Below are 24,802 nucleotides of genomic sequence, written 5' to 3'. Positions count from 1 at the left end.
CAATGGAGTGAAACTCATAAATATGCATTTCTAACAAGTTCCAGGGATGCCCATGCAAGAGCAGCTGATGTAACATGGCTGTAGGGTTTTCTTCACAGTGTTATCAGAGTTTGCCTCAGTGAAACAGATTTCATTTAATTCCTGTAATTTTGCGTAATTGTAACAGTAATGGAAGTCTGGAACAGCATTTGTCTTAGGGAAAAAAAGGCTTAGGGAGAATATGTTAGCCAACATCCAGTATTATAAAAATAGCCATATGAAAGTGGCCCTCTTTTTTATTCCCATATTTTTTTAAACATTGTGCTAGTCACATTGTATTACAATTATTGTTTCATTTCAAATACTAAACTGTGAGCTCCTTAAAATCAGAGAAACTGTCTTATTCCTCTTCCAAATCAAAGCCTGTACAATATTCTGTGCTGATCATTGAAAATATGAGAGATTAAAATGATATTTGGAGAACAAGCAAGCCTATCCTTAGTTTACTAGTCCTCCACTGTGATCCCTAAATCCAACACGTGCAGGAGAGCAACTGACAGCCAAAATAAAAAAATAAGTAATTTTACTGTGAAACTTTGTCTTTAAGCCCAGTGAAGCCCAAGAGTACCATCTGAACCACAGGGAGCATTCCTTTCACCCAGGCTATCAGCAGCTCAGAGCCTAGGACCAAAGCAGGTCAGAACACCTTCTCCAACCCTAATTCAGAAAACTAAGATCATGGCATCCGGTCCCATCACTTCATGGCAAATAGATAGGGAAACAGTGGAAATAGTGGCTGACTTTACTTTTCTGGGCTCCAAAATCACTGCAGATGGTGATTGCAGCAATGAAATTAAAAGACACTTACTCCTTGGAAGGAAAGTTATGACCAACCTAGACAGCATATTAAAAAGCAGAGACATTACTTTGTCAACAAAGGTCCGTCTAGTCAAGGCTATGGTTTTTCCAGTGGTCATGTATTGATGTGAGAGTTGGACTATAAAGAAAGCTGAGCGCTGAAGAATTGATGCTTTTGAGCTGTGGTGTTGGAGAAGACTCTTGAGAGTCCCTTGGACAGCAAGGAGATCCAACCAGTCCATCCTAAAGGAGATCAGTCCTGGGTGTTCATTGGAAGGACTAATGCTGAAGCTGAAACTCCAATACTTTGGCCACCTGATGCAAAGAGCTGACTCATTTGAAAAGACCCTGATGCTGGGAAAGATTGAGGGCAGGAGGAGAAGGGGACGACAGAGGACGAGATGGTTGGATGGCATCACTGACTTGATGGACATGGGTTTGGGTGGACTCCAGGAGTTGGTGATGGACAGGGAAGCCTGGCCTGCTGTGGTTCATGGGGTCACAAAGAGTCGGACACGACTGAGTTACTGAACTGAACTGAACTGAACCCTAACCCCACCCACTGAGTCTCAAATTGCCACACTTTAGTTGCAGAAATGTTGATACAGAGAATACCATTGAAGAAGAAGACAAGAAGTAGAACCAGGAAGCTGTAAATTGTGCCAGTGCTTAGAGCTGCGCAATGCAAGTCTCCTGGAAACTAAGGCCAGCCTATCTCACTAGCTGCACTAGAAAGAAGCAAGTTCAAAAAGAAAGATGAGCAGCAGAGAGAAAGAGAAATGAATATTACTTCTCAACCTTTGGAAATAAAAGAGAGGATTCTATGTGAGAGAAACTATGTTCCTATCTGAATGAAAAGTCTTGCTCTGATCAATCTTAGCCACACCTTTCTCCTCAAAAGTGAAGAAATGTGGATGAGGAAGAAAAGAAGAGTTTTGAACTTCCTTTCCTTAGAGATTCGCATTATCCTACTCTTCATCCTTTTCTACAGTATAAATCCAATGGTCTTAATAGCCCAAGTCGTGGAGTTTATAACCAAGCTGGTGCAGAGTCCATGAATGTTAATTAGGAAAAGAGACTAGACTAAGAAAACAGATGACTGAACTTCATACTTGCCAGGGTCCCAGTTCATCTGTTCCTATGTCTGGAGTCTTCCACTTGTACACATCAAACTTGATATCGAGAGATTCCCCATCAAGAAATTAATTGCTTCCCTTATCCTGGAAAAAAAAAATCGCCTACCTGTTTAAATGGTCCACTCTCTAAGAGGATGATGCCTGAAAGCTTCTCATCTCGTGAGCTGCAAAATTCATGCAGAATTTGGATGTTGCATTCCTCTTAGGCCTATATGCCAGCTATTCTTCATGAATTCCTGAAAGACTACCCTTTCCTCCCCTTCTTTCTCTAGTTAATACTTTCTTATCTTCAGATTTCAGCTCAACTGTCAGTTCCTTATAGGAACCTTCCATAATCTCCATGGTAAGATTGGATCTCCCTATTATGTCTTCTTATAGTAAGAGCTACTTACTACAGTTCCAGATTTATACTCATCTGTGCAATCCTTGATTAAAATTTGTCTCCGCCAACTGGCCATAAGCTCAGCCAGGAAAAGAACATACAGTGTTTTGTGGTCATTGTTAGTCCTTGGTGTGTAGAATAGAATCTAGCACATAGTAGGTACATAGGTGATGAGTATGCTGTTAGGTGAATTATCCAAACTTGCTCCAGCTGTTATATATTCTTGCTTACATTTGATATCATTGGTCTTAATTTTAACTGTTCTGATAGATATGTATTTCAGTTGGCATTCCCTGGATTATTAATGTTGTTGACACCTTTTCAATTTGTTGGTCATTTGGATATCCTCTTTTATAAAAATGTCTGATCATGTCTCTTGTCCATTTTTCTATTGTTTTTGTTTTCTCTTATTGATTTGTAAGATTTTTTTCATATTTTCAAAACAAGCTCTTTGTTGCTTATATGTGTTGCAAATATCTTCTTCCACTATGCAACTGACATTTCCATTCTAATTTCATTCTCTTTAATTTTATAAAAATAAAATAAAACTTTTAAATTTTAAAGCCATCCAATTTTAGGCCCAATTTAAGAAATCCTTATATTCCCTAAGATCTAGAAGCTATTTTCTTATATGTTACCTTCTAAAACATTTATCATTTTACTTTTCACATTTAGATCTGAAAATCCCATTTGGCATTGGTCTTTGCATATCCAGTAATGTTGGGAGTCAAGAGTCATTGTTTTCCATAAGGACATCTAATTGACCGACTACCATTTATTGAAAAGACTGTGCTTTCCTCATTGCACATCAGAACCACCTTTGTTGTAAATCATATGCCCATATATTTGGGCAAGGGATCTGATTCTGAGTTCTCTCTCTTCCAGTGGGTTATTGGTCTTCCTTAAAACCAACACCACACTATCTTAATTACTGTAGATTTGTAATAAGTCACACTGACAACAAGTTCTATCACTTTTTCTTATTTTTATCAAGATTGTCTTGAGATTGCCTTAGCTATTCTGGCTCTCTAAATTTCCAAATAAATTTCAGAGTTAATTTTTCAGTTCACACACACACACACATCCTGCTGGAATTTAGAGATTACATTAAATCTATAGATCAATTTATGAAGAATTGACATTTTATGATACTCTGCTTAATTTATGAATATGGAATATAGCTCATTATATTTAAATCTTTAATTTCTGCCAAGATCTGTTTGGTATTCTTCATTATATCCTTTTCTCCTAGATAATTAAGTGATTTTTTAAAATTATTTAACTAGTACTTTATTTTATTTTAAAATTATTTGTTCCTAGTATATAGAAATAAAATTGATTTTTGTATATTGTTCTAGGTAGAGACCATGCTGAATTTGCATATTTATTGTTATGATTTTTAAATTCTTTTGGATTGTTTACAAATCCAATCATATTACTCAAGTAACTATTATATTTCTTTCTTTCCAATCTTGTGGGGTTTTTTTTTCATGTCTTAATTTACTGTCTAAAATCTCCATTACAATGTTGACTAGAAATAATGATAATGGGCATCTTTATTTCATCTCAGAGGGAAAGTGTCAGCATTTCCCAGTTAAGTATGATGCCTGCTATAAATATTATGTATTTATTCTTTATCATACTGAGGATGTTTTCTTAAATTCCTAGTTTAATAAAAATATTTCTCATGAAGGAATATTAAGTTTTACCATGTGCTTTTTCATATTTATTTAAGATAATCATATGATTTTTTCTTATTTATTCTGTTGGTTTGGTAGATGACAGTGCTTGATTTTTGAAAAATAAACACATTTTGCATTCAGGAAATAAACTCAGGTAGGTTATGGTGTATATAATCTTTCTTGTAAATAAATAGATTCTTTTGCTAATATTTCACTAAGAATTTTTACATGCAATCGTGAGTGAGATTGACTGATAAATTTTGTTTCTTTCAATGTCCTTGTAAGGCTTTGGATTCAAAGACTATGCAGGACTAATAAAATGAATTGTGAAGTATTCCCTTCTTTATATTTAGTAGAAGAGTTTCTGTTAGATTGATACCTGGTACAATTCACTGGTGAAGCCATCTGAATTCAGAATTTTCTTTTTGTAGAGTTTTGAATTATAGATTTAATATCTTCCATAAGTAAAGAACCATTCTGATTTTCTGGTTCTTCTTTTCTTTTTTTTTTTGGTTTGGGAGAGTTTTGTTTTTCTAGAAGTCAGTCCATTTCATAAATATTTTATAATTTGTTTTCATGAAGTTTTTCTTAATATCCTCTTTTATCATCTTAATCTCTGTAGAATATTTAGGGATGCCCTACTTTTTATTCTCAATATTTATTTATGCCTTTTCTTTACCTAGATTAGTTTCATCAAGTCCTAACCACTGAACCACCAGGGAATTGCCCATCATGATTTTGATTTCCAATTCCCAGATGGTTACTGATTCTGAACACCTTTACTTATACCTGGTGGCCATTTGTATGTCCTCTAAAGAGAAATATCTGCTCAAGTTTTTTGCCGTTTATTTTGTAGAAAATGGATTGTTAGGCATTTTATTAATTAAAATTTTAAAAAAACATAAATTAACTTTTATTAATTTAAAATTAAATTTTATAATTTAAATTTTTTATTGAGGAATAATTGTATTAAATGACAATTATATTTGTTTCAGGTGTACACTGGATGATTCCACATTTGTATATGTTGCAAAATGATCACCACAATAAGTCTAGTTAATGTCTATCACCATACATAGTTACAAAAATTTTTCTCATGATGAGAACTTTCAAGATCCACTTTCCTAGTGGATATTTTCAGTTGATATTTTCAATTTTTTTCCTTTGCTCATTTTTAAATTGGATTTGATATATTTGTATGGTTTTACCACCTTTCTACTGGCTGTTTCCACGGTATTTTTTTCCATCCCTTTACTTTTAACATTTCTGTATCTTTGTATTTAAAGTGTACTGCTGTGTTGAGCACCTCCGACGCTCTATCTTATATTCTCTCAGCCCACTTTTTACTTGGCCTTTGCTACTGTGCACCCGTGTGATTCTGCCCAGGACAGCGATTCACTGACTTTCTGCCCTGAGACATACACAGTGTAAAGTATGCAGGAGACAACGTGGCCGGGGGATACTTTTGACCAACAGGGGACAGGATCTGATAAATAAAGTCTCCTCTCTTGTGTGCCTTTAGAAGGGCCAGCAGCAGCACAGAGTCCTAGTCTCCTGTTGCAGTGACTAACCCAACCCTGCACCTTGGCACTGGCTTGTCTCCTCTGAATTCTCCCCAGCCGTCCTCCTGCTTTCCTGTCTATGGCTGCTTTGATGCTGTAAGACCACATGACCAGACTTACCTGGTGGTCAGGTGGCTAAGACTCCATGCTCCCAATGCAGGGGCCTGGGTTAGATCCCTGGTCAAGGAATTAGATCCCACACACCAAGAGTTCACATGCAGCAACTAAAATTCCTGCATGCTGCAGCTAAGACCCTGCATAGCCAAATAAGTAAATAAATGTTTTTTTAAAAGTCACATGACCTGAAAACCTAAAATATTTGCTCTCTGGCACTTTACAAAAAAAGTTCGCTGATTCCTGTTCTATCAATTTACTGACATTATTAACATATTCATATTTTCATAGAAATCGGTACTTTTACCACTTTCTGAACCAAGACCTTAGAACACTTGAATTTCATTTACCTGCCTCATGACTAATCTCTATTTTTAAGTATCACAAAATACTTTTAGTATATTTTATATGGTCAATGTTCATTTAAATTCACCCCTAAATTTACCATTTCATTATTCTTCATTTGTTCCCCTGAGCCAGCTTTCTATCTTGGATCATTTTTCTTCTACCTGAAGAATGTTCTTTAATATTTCCATTAGAGTAGAATTTCTGATGCAAATTCTCTCAGTTTTTGTTTGTTTGAAAACATCTAGTTTTCAAAACTCTTAGTTTTTGAAAGATATTTTGACTGAATATTGAAACTTAGATGGCAGATTCTTTTTATTGGCCCTTTAAAGATGTCATTTCATTGCCTTCTGACTTTCATTGTTTCTTTGGCAAATTTAGCTATCTCATTGTTGCACCTCTGAAGGTAATCTATCATTTCTCCTTTCTGGAAGCTTTAAAGATTTTTTTTTTCTGTCTAGCCTTTCAGCAGTTTTACTATGATGTGCTTAGATCTGAGTTTTCTGTTTAGCTTTCTTCTTGGTTTTTATGTTACTTCTCAAGTCCGGGATTTGATTTTATTTATGAGTTTGGAAATTCCGTCGCTATTTTATTTTCAAACACTGCTTCTTCATTTTCTCTCTTCTTCCAAAACTTTCTAACCTTTGTCTCATATGTCTCTTTTGATTTTTTCTGTACTTTCCTACCTTTCTCCCCGCCTTGCTTCACTCTCGATATTTTCTCATTACCTTTTAGTTCACTAATTCTCTTTTCCGTGCCTAACTGGCTGTTAAACACATTTAGTATAATGAGAATCTGGGATGATTCTAAGTGGAACTTAGTCCTGTGAGGGCTGGTTCATACATACTCTGATGGTGCAGCCTTACAGGATTCCAACCAGAAGCCTAAATTGGGGGCAGCAGTAGTAGTTTCTATGGATCCTCCATGGAAGAGCCCTATATTCCAGTTTGTGTCCCCCCAGCCCAGAAATTATCTCCATGTTCGGTCTAGTCAAGCCTCTGTGGTAGTCGTGTATAGTCAACAAATGCTTAATGATTGAAAGAAATTATTTCCTTTACATTTTACCTATTAGACAAAATTAAGAAAGTAATTTTAGCCCCGTATTAGAAAAACCTTCCCAGTTATTAGCATCTTCCTGTAATGAAGGGGGTTGACCTCATAAGTAGTGAGGCATCACAAGAAATGCTCACAAAAAACATTCAAGTTTAAAAATCACTTGTCAGAGATTGTAGAGATGATTGCAGATTTGGCATTAAGTTGGGCTAGATAATCTCCAAAATTTTCCTATCTCTTAGTTTCTGTGATTCCAGTTTTTGTTCCAACTGTGATCTTCTCTCTTGTGAGGGTTTTTTTTTTTCTTTCATATTTTGCTTGTTGGTTTCTCAATGTGATCTGAACTGTAGGGTCTCTAGGCCTTCTCACAGGTCTTCATAAAGAATAGAGCATTTCTGTAAAGCAATTATCCTTCAATAAAAAAATTAATTAATAAAAAAATAATAATCAAAAGCACTGACAGTTAAGAACAAGGCTTACTAAAGTAAGCTCATTTTGCAGTCTAACACAGTGAATAATACATCTTTGCTAATCAATGGTGGCCATAGGTTCTTTTTAACAGAGTAATTATTCAGATAAAGAGCTTTGAGATAATGAATAGAGGAAGATTGACTTGTCTATGTAATGAAAAAGACAAAATGCAAAGATTGATTTAGTTAATCCAATGGAAGAAATAGTATCAACAATTGGAAAGTTTTCTTTCACGTAGATAAAAGCGATGTCTTGGTCTTTGTTCTCATTTATTTATTCACTCATTCATTCAATCAGTGAATACCTTTTGAGAACATGCTAGGAAAAGGTACGGTTATGCTTTTCAACATTTCATGATTGAATTTCATGAAAACTTTCTAGGGCCTTCACCTCTTCTAGAAAAGAATGATGTCTGCTTCTGTTTTACACTTTGGGAAAAAAAGTAAACTTTTCTTTTAAAATGGGCACCACTGAAGAAGGAGGGCCCTAATGCGTGGACATATGTGAGAGTGACTAAGAATCAGGTGAGCATGCTTGTGGCTGAGAGCAATGTTGAGTAGTCAGCTGGTTATCCCAGCTTCCTTGGTGGTCTTGTCTGTTCCATGTTTTAATTTTTTTGTGTCACTAGTTATATGTTATTGTTTCATACTGAGGAAAGACAAAGTTAATCACAGTTATAAAATTAAACAACTTTGCAGATTCATTTCAAATTTATCTATATCGGACTTGAAGTTGCATTCATTGATCAAAAATCTTAGATATAAAAATAAAAAATATCAAATTCACAGGAATAATTTTTTATATGGGCAAGATTATTATATAGAAAGCTACAAAGCTCTACATTAAAAAGTACTGGGAGAAATTAAAGAAACAACAACACAAAGATATTCCACTCAAGTTTTCTGTAAACCTATGACTATTTTTTAAAGTCTGTTAATGTAAGTAAAGAGTCTGCCTGCAATGCCAGAGACCTGAGTTCTATTTCTGGGTTGGGCAGATTCCCTGGAGAAGGAAATGGCAACCCACTCTTGTACTCTTGCCTGGAAAATCCCATGGACGGAGGAATCTGGAGGGCTACAGTCCACGGGGTCGCAAAAAGTCAGACACAACTAAGCAACTGACACTCCACTCCAATATAAGTAAACAAAATGCAGTTTTACTCAAAGTGTAAAAAAGTCCTTATAAATTTTGAAAGCCAATACTAAAAGACAAAATATAGTGATGATTGCATATTTAAGTCTCTCCATAACCTCATTATGATCTGAGCAAACTCCTAGAGATAGTGAAGAACACGGAAGCCTGGGATGCTGCAGTCCATGAGGTCTCAGTCAGATAAGGCTTAGAGAGTGAACAGCAGCAACAGCAATAACCTCTTTGTGTTATGTAGGGAAAAGCACATACTTCTCAGTCTGAAACAAAACATAAAGGTATTAAAATAAATCATTTAACTTGTTATGAAAGAAGTATTATCTGCATTCAACACTGAGCTAGCAGTTGAAGCTTTTTCCATATTTTAATATACACAATGACCAAACCAAGAACAATACAATATCATTTTAAGTTATTTGTCAAAAATTATCTTCTCCCTTATGTAAGGTATTCAAAGTAAATTTAAAGGATATCATATGGTATGTTGGACAAGACTGAATATTACCAAAGATTTTATTAAATTTATATTTTTCAGTTTAATATTTGATACAACAAAAGTTTTAATTGAATAAAATCTCTTTACCACATACCATGCAAAAATTACAAAGTGATTTTCTAAATTGTTAACACTTCTCAAAAGCTACTTAAACGTGTTTTTGAAAACAAAATTCTGTAAAGCAATTATCCTTCAATAAAAAATAAATTAATTTTTTAAAAAATTGGACATACTAAACTCCTGAGATAAGATAGATTTCCCCTTTATTTACAGTTGAGAAAACCGAAGTTTAGAGACATTGAACCATTTGTCCAAGGACAAACAACTAATAGCAGATTCTTATGAAAATTACCACACAATTGCACTCATCTCACATGCTGGCAAAGTAATGCTCAAAATTCTCCAAGCCAGGCTTCAACAGTACATGAAACATGACCTTCCAGATGTTCAAGCTGGAGTTAGAAAAGGCAGAGGAACAGATCAAATTGCCAACATCCGCTGGATCATCGAAAAAGCAAGAGAGTTCCAGAAAAACATCTACTTCTGCTTTATTGACTATGCCAAAGCCTTTGACTGGGTGGATCACCACAAACTCTGGAAAATTCTTAAAAAGATGGGAATACTAGACCACCTTACCTGCCTCCTGAGAAATCAGTATGCAGGTCAAGAAGCAACAGTTAGAACTGGACATGGAACAACAGACTGGTTGCAAATAGGAAAAGGAATACGTCAAGACTGTATATTGTCACTCTGTTTATTTAACTTATATGCAGAGTACATCATATGAAATGCTGGGCTGGATGAAGCACAAGCTGGAATCAAGATTGCTGAGAGAAATATCAATAATGTCAGATACACAGATGACACCACCCTTATGGCAGAAAGAAAAGAAGAACCAGAGAGCCTCTTGATGAAAGTGAAAAAGGAAAGTGAAAAAGTTGGCTTAAAACTCAACATTCAGAAAACCTAGATCATGGCATCTGGTCCCATCACTTCATGGCAAATAGATGGAGAAACAATGGAAACAGTGAGCGACTTTATTTTGGGGGGCTCCAAAATCACTGCAGATGGTGACTGAAGCCATGAAATTAAAAGACACTTGCTCCTTGGAAGAAAACCTATGAACAACCTAGATAGCATATTAAAAATCAGAGACATTACTTTGCCAACAAAGGTCCATCTAGTCAAAGCTATGGTTTTTCCAGTGGTTATGTATGGATGTGAGAGCTGGACTATAAAGAAAGCTGAGCACCGAAGAATTGATGCTTTTAAACTGTGGTGTTGGAGAAGACTCTTGAGAGTCCCTTGGACTGCAAGGAAATCAATCCAGTCCTTCCTAAAGGCAATCAGTCCTGAATATTCACTGGAAGGACTGATGCTGAAGCTGAAACTCCAATACTTTGGCCACCTGATGTGAAGAACTGACTCTCTGGAAAAGACCCTGATGCTGGGAAAGATTGAAGGCAGAAGCAGAAGGAGACAATAGAGGATGAGATGGTTGGATGGCATCACCAACTCAATGGACATGAGTTAGTAAACTCCAGGTGTTGGTGATGGACAGGGAAGCCTGGCACGCTGCAGTCCATGGCATCGCAAAGAGTCAAACACGACTGAGCAACTGAACTAAACTGATGAAATCAGGACAATCTGATTCTAAAATTCATGCTCTTAATCACTTATGCCAGTGTGTGCCTGTACTTATACAGTGGCAGTGGATATTGGAGGAAGAGATACATGAATCATGTTTCAAGACAAAAATCCACCATCCGTGGTGAGGGCTTCTTGAGACTGAAGTTTTGATAAGGGTTAGAAATTATGTTAAGATTTCTAGCTGAGAATTCAAAAAGATATAGGCTCCCCAGTGTTCATAGCAGCATTATTTACAATTATCAAGGTATGGGAACAACCTAAGTGTCTATCAAGAGGTGAATGGATGAAGAAGATGTGGTGCATATGTGTGTGTGTGTGTGTGTGCGCCGAGGGGGGGTGTATACATTTCATTGTATATACACATATACAACGGAATGCTGCTCAGCCATAAAAAAGAATGAAATTCTGTCACTTGCAGCAATATGGATGTATTTGGAGCACATTATGTTAAGTAAAATAAGTCAGACAGAGAAAGCCAAATACTGTATGCTATCACTTTTAGGTGGAATCTAAAAAGTAGAACAAACTAAAGCATAAAACAAAAAAGAAGCGAACTCACAGATATAGAGAACAAACTAGTGGTTACTAGTGGGTGGGGGCAATGTAAGAGAAGGGATTTTAGAAAGGAGCTATTATGGAATTATATGAAATCGTGTTTGTGAAATTTTGAAAACTACAGAACTTAAAGAATCTTTCATTCACATTTTTAAAAATTTAAAAGACAAGACTTCTAATTGAAAGATTCAGGAAAGTAGTGTTACTATCATAAAAATAAAAGAATAAACAAATACATATATAAGCAAGAAGGGAATTTCACTTAGGTAAAAAGTTGCCAGAACTGATTTGGCCTTGCTGAGTCATAAGTAACATTAAAATTTTCAGGTAGAGCCATCATATAAGCATTTGATAATATAGGACATAAGTGCTGTTGAAAGTCAGTGCTGAAAATGTAGATTTGGAATCCAGCAACAAAGGATAAGTGGTTGAAATGAGAACAGCAGAAGGGAGCTGAGAGAATGAAAACCTGGAGAGTCAAAGCAAAACAAAACATAATCTAAGCGTCAGAAACTTCATTATTTGTGAGTATTGTATTTTTACGGGAAAAAGTTTGAGCAAGGGAGAAAAAACAACAAAGTAAAAAGTTAAAGGAAAGAAAAATTAAAGGAGAACCAGAACAACATAGAATCCTGAAAACCAAGAGATAGTAAATATGGCTAAAATTCGCTGTACACCTATTATGGATCAAGTTTGTCCTGTTTTTTTCACACAATATCTTATTTAATCTTTATAATAACGCAGGGAGGAAGTTCATGTATCTCTTTTGACAGATGAAGACACAAAGGCTTAGCTAAGATAAGCCATATGCCCAGAGCTCAGCTGGTAAATCCTAGGGCAAAAATTCTAATTCAAGTTTCCCAGACTCTAGGGTTCATTATGTTACCAGTGGTCTCCAGAGTACATAAGGCAAACCACTGTAATGTGAGAAGAAGATGCTAATATTACCGTTATCATATCTTATCCTTTACAAATTACATTTTTGTGTGTATTTTACAACATGCATACTATATTAGGGCAGCATGAGGCTTCCCTGGTGGCTCAGCAGTAAAGAATCTGCCCTCAGTGCAAGAGATGAAGGAGATGTGGGTCCAATCCCTGGGTCAGGAAGATCCCCTAGAGGAGGAAATGGCAACCCACTCCAGTATTCTTGCTGAGAAAATCCCATAGACAGAGGAGCCTGGCTGTCTAAAGTCTGTCAGGTCGCCAAGAGTCAGACACCACTGAATGCCTGAGCACAAGCACATGAGCACATGTGTATCACACACTCATGCATAATTAATAAATTAATAAGTATATATTTATTGGGATACATGCTCAAATAACTTATTAACATGAGGATACAGTAAAAAAAAAAATTGGAGATCATTTCTTTAAAGCACTTTGCAAAACTGCCTCTGCCCACACTCACACAGGTTGGTATGTTGAACGCCTGTCTGCTTCTTTGACCTCTCCACAGATCTGTACTCCTGACTTGGTGGTGTTCCTGGCTTGTGCCAATCAGAGACTCAAAGAAAGATTACTGAAGCGTGCAGAGCAACAGGGGCGACCTGATGACAATCTGAAAGCTACCCAAAGGAGACTAATGAACTTCAAGCAGAACGCTGCTCCATTGGTTAAATACTTCCAGGAAAAGGGGCTCATCATCTCAGTAAGTTAAATATACTTTACTTGTCTATTACAAGAACAGTCTTTCAGATTTCTAATTATCCTATGTCTTCATTTAGAAATCCTCTTATCTTAAAAAAAAATACTCTTCTTAGGTGGAGATTCAATGGAAAAAAAAATTGGCAATCTTGACCTGATTTGCCTTTATTAAGGCATAACAATAAAAATACTTACACTTTAATTGATTTTACCAAAAAAAAAATGATCAATTTTAACCTTGGCTAGAATTCTATGGCCCCCAAATTTTAAAGTATTTTAAAATCATTTTTTATCATTTTAAGCAATATTTGCCCAGTTTCTCAACTCGTCAGTCTTTGAAAACCTAATAAAACTGATCAGCTTAAAAATAGAATTGATATGTTAAACTGTAAGTTAAACTTTATCATAGTGTAACACTTAAAGAAATGAGATTCTGATGGCGCCCTAAAAAAGCGTTTGACTTGTCATAAAGAAGTGATACTGTCTCAAAATGGAAGGCATTGATCTTTCTGCTCCATTGATACAATGCAAATATTAATTTTTTCATAGTTTGTTTTGTGGTTAATGATAATGAATGTGCCAAAGAAGGAGGAAGCTGAACCACTAGTTTGTACAGTTATTAGAATACAGGGAAGTGGAGGTGAAGGCTCAACTAAATGTATGCTCCCCGCAACATCAGAGATTCAAGTATGGAATAGAGGAGACAGGATCATTGGCCAGCTGAGGCGTTTTGCAAAAGACACTAAAACAAGTGCAGCTCCAGGGTTCTCCTTGGAGGAAGCAGACCTCAGCAGCACCCTCTCCTTAGCCCTTAGTTCTTTCTCATGGGACCAAAGAGTCATGACTACTGGAGTTACAAGCCCCTGTGAAGAATCTGATGAAAGTGACACACTCTCAATACAATAAAATGCACATAAGGTGTTTTTCATAAATTTTAGGTAAATCTACTGAAACTCATCCACAGAGCTCCTATGACCTAACAATTACTGCGCTAAAACAATCTCTTTGTTAGCCTAAAATGCCCCCAGATTGAAAGAGACAGTCATGACATTTGAATAATAATCCCTCAGCTCTTGCTTGTCTGTAAAGGAATATTACTCAGCCATTAAAAAAAATACATTTGAATCGGTTCTACTGAGATGGACGAAACTGGAGCCCATTATACAGAGTGAAGTAAGCCAGAAAGAAAAACAACAATACAGTATACTAATGCATATATATGGAATTTGAAAGATGGTAACGATAACCCTATATGCGAGACAGAATAAGAGACACAGATGCATAGAACAATTTTATGGACTCTGAGGGAGAAGGTGAGGGTGGGACGTTCTGGGAGAATAGCACTGAAACATGTATATTATCGTATGTGAAACAGAACACCATTCCGTGTTCGATGCATGAGACAAGGGCTCAGGGCCGGGGCAATGGGATGACCCGGAGGGATGGGATGGGGAGGGAAGTGGGTGGGGGGTCCAGGAAGGGGAACACGTGTGGACCCATGGCTGATTCATGTCAATGTATGACAAAAACTATTACAATATTGTAAAGTAATTAGCCCCCAACTAAAATAAATAAATTTATAAAAAAATAATAATAATAATCCCTTGCAGTCTTTTTAGCACTATAAAGAAATGTTTTTTAGAATTTGCTCTTTGAGTCAAAGTTGTCATGTCAGAGAATTATAAATCTGATCTGAAAATTGTTCACAATGCCAGAGTTCATTTTATGGTTTAAAAGAGACTTTGAGTGATATGAAAGAATCAGGAAAATCAGAGTGGATGTTTCTCTGGCTCTTCTGTATTGAGGTTGTTGCTTGTTTCTCCTGCAAATTACCAATGCTGGCTTCTGCGCTGTGTCATGAAAATTGGAATTTACCCTGCAGACCAAACCCCAACAGCAAGCTGCAGAGCCAGAGTTTTAATGGATGTTTGCAAGGCTTAAAGGTATTACCGGAATGTCTCTGATTACTCCCTGCTTGTCACGTTTGTCATCACAATCAGAGGAGATTTCCCAAATGAATGCAGAGTGGGAATTGTTAATCTACTAATATTTTGCATGGAGGTGAAATGCCCTTGCCTCTAATTGAGGGAGTCAATAACAATGCGGATGACAGCCTGTAACCTCCCTGCTAAACCTGGATAAGCTTTAATACAAACGCCTCTAATTACTGGGAGAAGACTTGCATTGGAAAGTCACCTTTTGAAAATCAGTGAACACAAACACAGGCTAAGCTCTGGGAAGCATAACTGAAAATTTTAGTTTGACAGAGGAGCGAGTGCTGCATCCTGACGCGTGTGTCCTCCTTCAGGACCCGGACACAGTTCGCTTTCGGGATTAAAATGTACATTTCTGCTTTTAAAGATAAGTTGAATAATTTAAATAGTCATCCTGATTAATCAAATGCATATTGAGATTTTAATAAAAATCTGGGAAGTAATAGATTAAATCCAAATATTTCCTTTTCTCTATAGTTTTTCTTTCCTTTACTTCTACCTACCCCTCCTAATTGATTCATTTATTTATTCAGTAAATATTTATTGAGAATCAGTAGGTGCCAGACTCTGTTAGGTGCTAGTGGTACAAAGCTAAATAGGCAAAAGTTAAGGATCTTTATTTTATTTTCTGACATATTTCAAACCCCTAGTACTGTGCCTCTCTGGTACATAGTATGTTGTCAGCAGATGAACAGAGCTTGCAAGTCTATGGGGAATCAGATATTAAGCAATGAGGTTTTTTAATTATTTATCTATTTATTAATTTTTATTTATTTTTGGCTGCACTGGGTCTTCATTTCTGAGCAGGCTTTTCTCTAGTTGTGGCGAGCAGGGGTTGCTCTCTAGCAGTGGTGCACATGTTTCTCATTGCGATGGCCTCTCTTGTTGCAGAGCCCGGCTCCAGGTGCAAGGTCTCTATAGATGTGGCACTCAGGCTTAGTTGTTCTGAGTTATGTGGGATCTTCCCAGACCAGGAGTTGAATCTATGTTCAATCTCTAATTTTAACCACTGGACCACCAGGGAAGTCCCACAGTGGTTTATTAAGTGTGATGACTGTTGTGTGGGAGAATGTACAGAATGCCTTCATATATGTCATGGACTACCGAAATTCCCTGTAGTGAGTAGAACAAATTCTCCCCACCCACGAGTAGGATTCATCAATGATCTTGTGTGAGCTTTGTAAAGACCATAAAGGCCACTTACCTCTCAGTACAGGTGAGAAACTTTATCTTGGTGCCTCTGTTCCTTAGGGTTTTAGAATATGAAACCCTTCACTTGAAATCTCAGCTCCACTGCCATCTAATAAATTCATGGTGCTCTAGGACTCGCTCTCCATGTCTAACTTAGAGATGCTATTATCCGGCACATAATGTTGTAGGGTGAAATGAGAGAATGCATGTAGCAGTGGTTCAGATGTACCATGTAACCACTTTGCCTGGTTCAGACTCCTGCTGTGTCACCTGCCACCTGTGTGACCTCATGAAGGTTATTTATCTTCTCTGTGACTCAGTTGCCTGATGCATACAGTGATTATAATCATCATTATATCCACCTCAGTGTAATTTTGAGGGGTAAATGGGTATCAAGTACTTAGAACAGTACCAGAAATGTTGCAAGTGAAATAGAAATTATTGAAATTACTTTGTAATTTTCACATTTCCTCTTTTTTCTTCCTTTCACCTCTAACGCCCATTTTTCAAAACTCCAGTTACTTACTACTAACAAATCCATGCTCTTGGAGGGTACTCTGTTGCCTATTCCCCTCTAGATAGATTACTGGATAGTGAAAGTGAATGTCGCTCAGTCATGTCTGACTCTTTTTGACTCCATGGATGATACAGTCTATGGAATTCTCCAGGAATACTGGAGTGGGTAGCCTTTCCCTTCTCCAGGGATCTTCCCAACCCAGGGATCAAATCCAGATCTCCTGCATTGCAGGCAGATTCTTTACCAGCTGAGCCACAAGGGAAGCTCAAATAGATTACTGAAGAAATCCAAAGTGAAAAATTTAGATTTAAAACTTTTCACCAACTTCTCTTTTTTTCTTTAAAACTGTCTGTTGTGTGCATGCTAAGTCACTTCAGTCATATCCAACTCTTTGCAACCCTATGGATTGTAGCCCACCAGGTTCCTTTGTCCATGGGATTCTCCAGGCAAGAATACTGGAATGGGTTGCCATGCCCTCCTCCAGGGGATCTTCCCGATCCAAGGATCAAGCCCGTGTCTCCTGTAGTTCCTGCACTGCAGGCAGATTCTTTACCACTGAGTCACCAGAGAAGCCCAAAACTGTCTGTTAACGAGTTACAAAATTGTCCTAGTGTTTTCTTTGACTTCTTTATCATCCGTGTAATCAAGCTGTATGATGGCTGTGTCTGAATATGGTAGTTACATTATAACAGATGTCAACCCATTCTTTTTTCTTTTTCACTACAACATTAACTGTGTTGGTTGGCAGATTTGACTAAAGAACAAATCCAGTCTGACTGAGGAAAAAAACCTCATCAAAATAGCCAGGAAAACAAGCTATTGCCTGAATAATGTATCTTACTGACAGTTCTCATCACACGGACTGCTTCATTTTTATTCTTTTATAATACTTGTCTTACACAGTTATCTGTGCAAGTACAAATTAAATGATAGCAAATCACAGGGCTAATATGTTAGGGACTTCATAGAACCTTTTCAGACAAACGTGTTATTTTTTAACTTACAATAGGTTGTATGTAATAGCTCATCATGTCTTTTACAGGTTCTTGCTCCTAATTAAAGATTAGGATGCTGCAAGATCCCAAAGTTTGTCAGAAGTTCTTCTTCAAAGCTGTCTCATGACATTTTGGAGCACTTACATTGTAGCCCACCAGGTTCCTCTGTTCATGGGATTTTCCAGGCAAGAATACTGGAGCAGGTTGCCATTTCCTACTCCAGGGTATATTCCCAACTCAGAATCAAACCTGTCTTTTATGTCTTCTCCATTGGCAGGCAGGTTCTTTACCACTATGACACGTAGGAAGCCCTAATGCAGCTGTATAAAAGCTTCAATAATATGTCTGTTTAGTGATAATTGTTTATCTTAGTTTTTTAAAAAAGCTTAAAAAACTAGTCCTTGTTTTAGTCATCTTCATAAGTTAGAACCCATTTGAAAGAAATAATTTTAGTTTAAAACAGTCAACTCTTTGGAAGCTTGATGAACTCTAAAAAATACCTGAGGTTTCGTTTTTTTTTTTTTTTTAATATTACTCAGCCATTAAAAAGAATACATTTGAATCAGTTCTAATGAGGTAGATGAAACTGGAGCCCATTAGTCAGAGTGAAGTAAGCCAGAAAGAAAAACACCAATACAGTATACTAACGCATATATATGGAATTTGAAAGATGGTAACGATAACCTTATATGCAAGACAGAATAAGAGACACAGATGCATAGAACAGTCTTATGGACTCTGAGGGAGAAGGTGAGGGTGGGGCGTTCTGGGACAATAGCATTGAAACACATATATTATCATATGTGAAACAGAACGCCAGTCCAGGTTTGATGCATGAGACATGTGCTCAGGGCTGGTGCAATGGGATGACCCAGAGAGATGGGATGGGGAGGGAGGTAGGAGGGGGGTTCAGGATGGGGAACACATGTAAACCCATGGCTGATTCATGTCAATGTATGGCAAAAACCACTACAATATTGTAAAGTAATTAGTCTCCAACTAAAATAAATAAATTAATTTTTTAAAAAAGAAAAGGATCTTTTAAAATGCCTGAAAATTAATAGGGTTAGATGTAGTGTTTATGCTATTAGTTTCCAAAATGCATGTACCACTGGATATTCCACTCAGCTGGAACATCATTCAACTTGTCAGGGAAATGGTTGCACATCGTGTACATTGACACTCATGTGCACTGAACAAATGCTACCTAATATGGGCGACCATCAGTGAAAGTCCGAATTTAGTTTTAGTCTGTTAAGTAAGCTGATAGTCATTTTTCTTCTGGACTTTTTTATGGTAGGAAGCAAGAGAAATATAACTTAAAAATGAGAAGTAAGCTATAGTCATAGGATGTATGAAGAAGCCTACTAACTAACACTCTGATTAACTGAATCTCTTCAGGCAGGAAAGACATAGAGCAAAAGATGTTAGAACAGGTTTATTTCTTGCTCACCAATGTTGATTTTCCTAGGGAAGCAGACAAGGGACTAATTATAAACTATCTTAGGATATAACAAGGTCACATAGGCCAATGATTCCATAATTTCAGTACTTAATAGATCAGAAAAAAAAATTAATGCACTAAGATAAAGTTGCTTTTTTTTAAGACTTTATTATTTTAGGACACTTTTAGTGTTAGTCCCTCAGTCATGCCCAACTCTATGCGACCCCATGGACCGTAGCCAGCCAGGCTCTTCTGTCCATGGAATTCTCTAGGCAAGAATACTGGAGTGGGTTGCCATTCCCTTCTTCAGGGGATCTTCTTAACCCAGGAATTGAACCTGGATTTCTCACACTGCAGATTCTTTACCATCTGAACCACCAGGGAAGCACAAGAGCCCTTTTTGGTCAACAGCAAAATTGAGAGAAGGATATAGGGACTTCCTGTATACCCCCTAAGCCAACACTTGCACAGTCTCCCCAATTATTAATATCCCCCACTAGAGTGTTGCATTTGTTATAATTAATGAACCTACATTGATGCATCATAATCACTCAAAGCTCATATTTTACTTTAAAGTTAGCACTTGGTGTTATACATTCTATGGTATTGGACAAATGTATAGTGTCACGTGGGCTTCCATGGTAGCTCAGTTGGTAAAGAATCCACCTGCAAGGCAGGAGACCCCAGTTTGATTCCTGGGTCAGGAAGATCCTTTGGAGAAGGGATAAGCTACCCACTCCAGTATTCTTGGGCTTCCCTAGTGGCTCAGCTGGTAAACAATGCACCTGCAACGTGGGAGACCTGGATTCCATCCCTGGGTTGGGAAGATCCCCTGGAGAAGGAAAGGGTTACCCACTCCAGTATTCTGGCCTGGAGAATTTCATGGACTGTATGTATAGTCCATGGGGTCGCAAAGAGTAGGACACAACTGAGTGACTCTCACTTTCATGGTGCCATGTAACCATCATTACAATATCTTACAGAGTATTTTCACTGCCCTTAACTGTCTCTGTGTTCTGTTTATTCAACCCTCACCCATCTCCATCCTCCTAACCTGGCTGCTGGCAACCACTGATCTTTTTACTATCTCTAAAGTTTTACCTTTTCCAGAAGGTCATGAAGTTGAATGTCAAGTAATATGTAGCCTTTTCAGATTGGTTTCTTTCACTTAAAAATATGCATTTTCATTTCCTCCATGTTATGTCCAGGCTTGATAGCTCATTTCTTTTTAGCACATCCATTGTCTGAATATACCATAGTTTATCTGTTCATTCATCTGCAGCTTGGTTACTTCCAAATTTCCGCATTTATTTAAAAAAAATAGTTGCTATACGAGTCCATGTGCCAGTATTTGTGTGGACATAAGTTTTCAGTTCATTTTGATAACCACCAGGGAGCATGACTGCTGGTAAGAGTATGTGTAGTTTTGTAAGAAACCACCAAAGTGTCTCCCAAACTGGCTACACCATTTTGCATTCTCACCTGAGAATTCTCTCTGAGACAAGAGTTCTTATTGTTCTGCATCCTCACCAGCATTCAGTGTTGTCAGTGTTCCAGGTTTTGGTCATTTTACTAGGTCTGTAGTGGTATCTTGTTGTTTCAATTTGTATTTCCCAAGTTGACTTTTTAAAAAATTTTCTAAGTGAGGGCATTAGAAAGGGGGGAAAATCTATTAATATCATTGTTTGAAAGGGATATTTTTTAGCACAAAAAAATTTAGTAATGACAAAACTCATAAAGTCACTAAAATGGATCTGTTTGGCTATAAGAAAAATGCCCAACATTTGTCTTATTTTTCTCATTTTGTTGTAGATTAGGGAACTGCCAGAGTCCAGCTCTGGCAGCCAGGGAAATGTCCTGAAGGGATGAACGGGTCAGTGGAGAAAATGATGCAGTCTCTCGCTCAAAGCACTGGGCTGCATGTTTATTTTAAGCATCAGGTTTTCTTTTATACTTTTACAAAAGCATTAGGTCAGAGGTATGACATCTTCAGTTTCCCCTCACCCATATTTACTGTCTCCATAAATCATCGTTGTCCTTCAGAGTTTCCTCTTAAGTGTCCTTATGATAACATTGTAACTCAAGTTTGTCTCTGGGCTGTATATCACATTCCTCAGTTTATTTCTTATCTCTCTAAATCCTGTGATCCCCTAGTAACTCAAGCTCATCATCTCCTAAAAAGGCTTTTGGCTATTAGTATCTCTAAAATACCCTAGTTTCCATAAGCTATAGTAAAATATGCCAACACTACAACATACCTTAAACTTTTAGCTTCTAACTGTTCTTAATTATTTCTAACCCCTAAACTCAGCAAACTTGTTTTGCTATAAACATTTCCCTTACAAGCAGGTTTCAGATAACAATGATTCCCATGGCCTCAGGCTGCAGCCTATGTGCTCATCCTGTAACATTCTTTGTAAAGATCCTTGAACAAATGTCAATAGTTAACTTTATGGATTATAACATTCTTTCCAGCCAACTCAACCGGAGGAAGAAAAGGACAAGTCAGAATCACAAGACTTAACTCCTTCATCCCGGGACCGTGCCTGCGGGATGAGGAGAGGGGGTTGGGGCCGTGCCTCCATTTTGTCAGTAATGCCTAACGCGGCTCCCGACAGGGAACATTTCATCATAAACTGGCATCAGTGCTGGGGAACCCCTGGCTTAGAGAGCACATCCTTGTCAACATCACACTATTAGTGATTCTCAAGACATTGTCCCTGAACCCCCCGATAACCCCTTTGGCACTACATTTGCTTAATTTACACCATATGACTTCGTTCAAATTTTACCACTGAAACTATGTAATTCCATCTCACCAGGCACTCCTAGCCAGAGGGAAAATAAACGGGAATAGTACAAGTTAATTTAGACAGGACTGCTGAATAATTATTTCTTAATTAACTTCAATTTTCATAGGAATCAATGCTAACATTTAAAATACAAATACACTTATCTCTAGACTTAGTGCACGGCCATTGGTTAATTATCACCATCTCCATTAGCATCACTGTACGGGGTAGTAAGAAAGAAATCCGAACAGCAAAAACTCTCAGCAGATTCAGCAACCCACCTGTACATAAGAAAGGCAGTGGAAATACCCGATACCCAGTTTACTCAAACAAATTCATTCTCCTAAAATTACCAGGAGGAAAATTCTGTGATTGCATCCCAATGCATGAGGTTGATAAATTTGTGCTATGTAATGCAGTGAACTATATTTCCTTTACATACCATCACTGATTATATGCTGTCTAAACATTCATTATGTAACCAAAGCCTTCACTGATTCCTCTTTGGTGGATTTAATAAGACAGAAAATAGTCTGGGAGAAGTTTTCAAAGGTTAATAAATAGGAAAGGCTACTGGGGTTTTCTGTAAGATACTTGGGTAATGATGGTATATATGGTGTACCCAGATATATGGCCCTCTGAATTGTTTTAAATTCAAAATATTTTTAAATCAAGTAGACAGTACCTTGTGGCATGAAACCTGATACTGATATACCTTCAATGTGAAGTACTCCAAAGAAACTTGAGAAATATCTATTTTTGACTTGACTTAAGAGCAGCTTATAAGGAATCACTCTCTCTGGGCAACTGGCACTTATCAAATTGTACTGTGTGTAAAGCTGGCAAGACAGTGCTGTCCTAGAAAAAGTACCATGGCCTACTTTAGGAGGGTACCATCTCTGTGGGTTAGTTAGTGGAACCAATTTAAGTTACCTGTTAACGCAGATCTTTGTAACTCTGGCTTAAAACATCCAGAACTAAATTCACTAAATGAATCTGATTACTTTCATAACTTTCATTATTGTGGGCTCTAAAAACTAAAATACAATTATGATACCATTTCATTCTCAGGTTTTTTGTATAGAAAGGAAGATTAAAGCACTGAGAGAGAGCTATCTCCTCACAAAGTAGCAAAGTAACATCCACACTTCTGGGGCAAATTATGCTGGTTCCTAAACAGCATCAGAACAAAAGGGAGAACAAGCAGATTTATATCTAATTCTAATTCTATTTATATCTAATTCTATCTATTTATATCTAATTTATATCTAATTCTATCGTTCTGTCTCAGTAACAAGTAAGCATCCTGACAAAACTTTTCCACACCCAAAGCTCATTCAGTATCAGACCTATTCACACTCCACTGACAGAGAGCAAACCAAATGACTCAGAGAATGCAGTTCCTTTCAAAGTGGGAAATTGATGCTGATTAAATGGTGAACCTATTGTCAGGGCCTGATGAGAAGAGCTCTCACACCCACAAATGTGATATTCTCATGGTGATATTTCATACAGATGTCTACAGGAAAAATGAGGAGGAACTTAAAGAAGGAACATGGCGCCTGCCCCAAAGGAATACAAGATATTTTTCTGCTGATTTTATTGTTATAAATACTCATGAAATAGAGTCTAAAAAGCTCTACATATGACTCTTTAATCGCCTTAAGTATAACGGTTTTCACATGATAACCATGAAATAAGTAGTGTGGATAAAATCAAGATAATATTCAAGCAAATACATTTGGAAAATTCACATTAAGAAAATCCCAGTTCCAAGAACTACTATTGACAAGTCTACCTAAGACTATTTTAATTTGAGGCCTGGGGGCTGCCTTCTACAATAGTTTGTCTTTATAATTTTTTTAATTGAAATAAAGCAAATTGGTAGATAGTTGGTAGCTGAATGTCATGTCATACTAAGAGCTTCCTGGACACTGTTGTTTCAGCCCTTCAGTTCCTGACAAGAAAATATATACACACACACACTTTGAGCTGGTCACTTCTCCAGGAGACACTCTGTGATCAGAATAATAATTATGACAATGGTGTCGGGAACATTCCACACTTCCAGAATTAAGTCTTAATCTATTTCAATGTGTTATACTGAGACTTACAGGGAACATGAATAAGAAAATATTTTTGGTAAAGTTTATGGATTAAATGTTTCAGACAAAACTAGAATTGATCAATATTTTTAGATAGAGAGAGTGCTAGAGTTAAATTGAAAATGAAAGTGAAAGTGTTTGTCTCTCAGTCATGTCCAACTCTGCAACACCATAGACTGTAGCCTGCCAGGCTCTTCTGTCCATGGAATTCTCCAGGCAAGAATACTGAAGTGGGTAGCCATTCCCTTCTCCAGGAGATCTTCCTGACTCAGGGATCAAACCCATGTCTCCTGCATTGCAGGCTGATTCTTTACCATCTGAGCCACCAGGGGAGCCCCCAGAGTTAAATTAAGTGAGAAAAAAAAAAAAAAAAGAAGAGGCATTTAAGACTTGCCAGTGAGGAAAATACAAAAATATATTATGAGTAGATGGTATCTTAAAAAATAGCAAACAACTTATAAGTATTTAATATGTGCTTGGTACTATTCAAAGTGCTTCACATATGCTAAGTCATTAATCCTCACCAATCTCCATGAGGCTGATATTACTATTATGTTTATTTTATAAATGAGAAAACTGAAGTACACCAAAATGTAGCTAGCCCAGGATCTGATAAGAGCAGCAGAGCCTCAATCCAGACCCAGAGCACTGACCCCAGAGGCAGCGCTTGTGATTGCAATATTGT

At 37.1% G+C, this 24,802-nt stretch overlaps 1 protein-coding gene across 5 annotated transcripts in view; it reads left to right on the top strand.

Annotated features, from left to right (window-relative positions):
• The window catches only part of AK5 (adenylate kinase 5), a 261,470-nt gene that overhangs the window by 42,272 nt on the left and 194,396 nt on the right, over positions 1 to 24,802 (top strand). For all 5 annotated transcript variants that reach the window (XR_014054135.1, XR_014054134.1, XR_014054133.1 and 2 more), the window contains exon 6: positions 12,892 to 13,083. Coding sequence is in view for 2 of the 5 variants with exons in the window: in XM_081491864.1 (XP_081347990.1) it covers positions 12,892 to 13,083 (192 nt within the window). In the remaining 3 variants the exon portion in view is untranslated. The remainder of the gene's footprint in view (positions 1 to 12,891; positions 13,084 to 24,802) is intronic.

Source organism: Giraffa tippelskirchi, chromosome 5 (genome assembly GCF_054371585.1).
Source record: "Giraffa tippelskirchi isolate mGirTip1 chromosome 5, T2T-mGirTip1v1.2.pri, whole genome shotgun sequence".
In the NCBI taxonomy this organism is placed as follows: Eukaryota; Metazoa; Chordata; class Mammalia; order Artiodactyla; family Giraffidae; genus Giraffa; species Giraffa tippelskirchi.
Note: the sequence above shows the minus strand (reverse complement) of the source record. Positions and strands in the feature narration are given on the sequence as shown.